Raw genomic sequence first — 3,474 nt, 5'->3', positions numbered from 1 at the left:
GAGGGGAGAGGAGAGACAGAGAGGAGAGAGAGAAACTGCCAGAAGAAGCCATTTTTTTCTGTATTGTGTTACACAAATAAAGCCTAATCTTGTTTTAAGTGAAGTCTTCTCTCCAGTTCTTGAATGCAATACATTTTTTTCTAAAGAATACATTTATATTTTACCATTATCTTGCAGTTCCAGAAAGTGAACTGCTTCACCCTTTCATTGCAAAATTAAATTTTATGGTTATTCCAGTAATGATGTTAAATATCTACCAAAAAATAGAATTGGTATTTTCTATGAGTCACATTGCCTCAATAAATTTGACAAATCACAAAAGAGAAAGATTCAAACATGTTATTCCTCAATAAAAGATAGATTGGTTCACAAAACTTCATTCTGCAGTTAAGGGCAATGACATTTTGAGTGAGAATAGCTGCCTTTCACAGTCAAATGTGTTACTGATATTGTGAGAAAACACTTCTTGGTCGCTGTTTTAATATGATGAAACTGTTCATTTTAATTGATTGGAATTGGTAATGAGAACAAAGACATAGAGAATTTATTGCATTCTGGGAGGGTCATTATGCCAATAATAGGCACACACACACAGAGGTTCTGTTCCACTTCTTTTATCATAATTAGCCAATTGGTTAACCATTTAACCAATTGATACTTTTTGCTAAATTGCCCTGTCATTCAATCAATCGTCTGGGTTTGTCAAAGTCCTTTCATTGCCATTTGCAAGTTCGTTAATGACATGCTCTCGGATAGACCTGATGTAGAGAGGCTAGGTCACTGATGAGGTTGTGAATGGCAATGACAGACCTAGATGATTAATTGAATGTCTGGGCAATGTAAGAAAACAATTGTTTAAATAATTGGTTGAGCAATTGACAAATAATAATCTCCTCTACTATACGTAGAAGGCCTGAGAGTTTGGGGAGGGGACTATTTGACAATATCAACCCTAGCATTCAGATGGTATTTGTGTCATCAACCTCAAAAGGATGAAAGCAAAGGTGACTTTGATAGAATTTTAATTCAGAATTTTAAAATGCAGCTTAGCATCTTGTCAGGTCTACTAACAATTCTGCTAGCTCATCAATTGACAAATAATAATAAAAGGAGTGAAACAAAACCAGAAAATGCATGTATCATTGGCAAAATGACCCACCCTAAATACAACCCAAGTCTGCTTCTGCTTTAGTATATGAGCAACATCAAGAATCTCACAAATCAAATATAAAAACAGATTATGAAGAATCTTTTTGATGATATTCTGGAAAATCTGAAGAGTTTTGATGATAAAATGATTAAAGAAATGATGCAAAAGAATTTTCAGCACACCTCAAAATATTCAAATATAATTCTTGTATTTTTCTAATTACAGAACAACTTTTTAAGCAAACACAAACAGATGCTTATGGATATCGTTCGTCTCTGTAGAATTGTGGAAAGAACTTTTACCAAAGTTCAAGAAAAGATGGATGTTAAGCTCCCCATGATGAAATTTGGAGTTTGATGAATAGAAATTTGACATTCCTTCTAGAAAAGGAATGTATGGTTCACCAGAAGAGCATTATTGAAAACATTTCTCTAAAATATTTCATGATATTGTTTAGATTTAAGTTTATGGTAAATTTGGAAATTATCAAGCTTTTAGACAGCAAAATCATGTTCTCTGAAAGTGCTTTTTCAGAGATGGCATTTCATTCTCTATAAAAGAACATTTTTTTTTATTTTGCTTATCATGGATCTGAATTAACTAGTATTTGCTTTTTTGTTGAATTTTTTGGTTTGTTTCTTCTTCATTTTGTGTTCTTACTTTTTTTCTTACAAATGATTTTCTGCTAAAACTAATATTGAAAAGCTCATAAAATATCTTTAAAAAATGAAACATGTGCAAGTTTTGCACAAGAACATAAACTAATAAATTTGATTTTAACTTTACCTATTTCAACTTTATCTGTTGAATGTACCCTTGTGGCACTTAAAAATGTAAACACTTACTTACGTAATTCCCAGAAGCTAACAAACTTTGCAATGCTCCAAATCAAAGAATGACATACCTGAAAAAAAAAAAAAATGGAAAAGTGAGAACATTTTTATGCTCTTCTGTTGAAAGAGTTTCATCAAAAGTAATTGAAACAGGTCAGAGTTTCACACCAAGTGAATTATTTTGTAGAGTTTTCTTAAATAAGCTTCCTTTTTTAAAATACTTATTTCATATATATATATATATATATACAAGAAGAGAAAATGGGATTAAAATATCCAGGTAGATATCAATAAAGTACTCAGTTTTAAATGAATTTGGTTAATTACATTAAACAATCAGACACCAATAAATGCAAGGAGAAAACACATCCAGGGTAATCCTTCATGTATGACAAGAAGATCCAAATATCATTTAGAAGATTATCAAGAAATTCAAAGGATTAGACAACAAATAATTTTGGACTGCCTTGAAAAGTATTAATTTCAATGATATTTTCTATTTCCAAATATGGTAATACAACAGAAACAATTGTTGGCTTTGTGAGGTGAATTCTACAATTATATAAGTCATTTTGATGTAATGCATGGTGATGCAACTGTGAATCCAGATATTAAAATGAATGCAAACAAATCCAGTTTTAATATAGTTTTCTATATTTATAAGGAATGGCTTCAAACAGGATAGATAGTTGCTATGTGTATCTTTGTTCAATTAGATGGTCTTGATTTTTATAATTGCATGCTAGTGTGGCAGAATAAGCTCATCAAACCAGTATGATTTCAAGCTCAAATTCACAGCTTCCACATCAGACCATGCTGATACCTTTACCCTGCAGTGGACTGAACATAGGTAATCTAATCCTTACACACACACACACACACACACACACACACACACACACACACACACACACACACACACACACACACATATACAATCATAGTTAATTCCAAACAGAAGTTTGCATGAAAATTAGGTAAGAAGTGTAATGCCACAAACTATTGAGAGCCAGGCATCAAATGATAAAAAATTAAAGGCGTGATGGGAAATACATGATTGAAAGGTTTATTGATATGCAGCATTAACTTGCTTGGAAGTTGATCTGTGAAAATGGCAGAGTGTTAACGACATCAACGAACATGTGCAGGGGAAATTACTGTGACGGTAGGAACGTGTAACAGAAATGGCCGGAAAAGGATTGTTAGATGGAAAACATGTTACTGGGAAAAACATGGCAAAGAACTAATAAAGTGTTTTGTTGGGATAAGGTTTTTGCCACAAAAAAGTCAACACAGGTTTAGTTACAAATAGTCAGATTCTGTAATAGAAACCATTCCAAATCATGACAAATTGGAAGAAACAGACACTAAAATGAGGAAAATCAAGAAGTAGATGATAGTTGGTAGGGCTTGTGCTAGTGAGTCATCATCGTCATCGTCATCACCACCACCACCACCACCACCACCACCACCACCACCACCACCACCACC

General features: G+C 32.9%; 1 protein-coding gene across 2 annotated transcripts in view; it reads right to left on the bottom strand.

Annotated features, from left to right (window-relative positions):
• Positions 1-1,818: 1,818 nt before the first annotated feature.
• Positions 1,819-3,474, bottom strand: part of LOC106880957 (phosphatidylinositide phosphatase SAC2) — a 538,096-nt gene continuing 536,440 nt past the window's right edge. The window contains exon 11 of one of the 2 annotated variants that reach the window (XM_052975697.1): positions 1,819-2,054. In XM_052975697.1, the coding sequence (XP_052831657.1) occupies positions 2,014-2,054 (41 nt within the window). In that variant the 3' untranslated portion in view covers positions 1,819-2,013. The remainder of the gene's footprint in view (positions 2,055-3,474) is intronic. The other variant, XM_052975698.1, reaches the window with a different exon arrangement.

Source organism: Octopus bimaculoides, chromosome 22 (assembly GCF_001194135.2).
Source record: "Octopus bimaculoides isolate UCB-OBI-ISO-001 chromosome 22, ASM119413v2, whole genome shotgun sequence".
Classification (NCBI taxonomy): Eukaryota; Metazoa; Mollusca; class Cephalopoda; order Octopoda; family Octopodidae; genus Octopus; species Octopus bimaculoides.
This window is presented reverse-complemented; position numbering and strand designations above follow the sequence as displayed.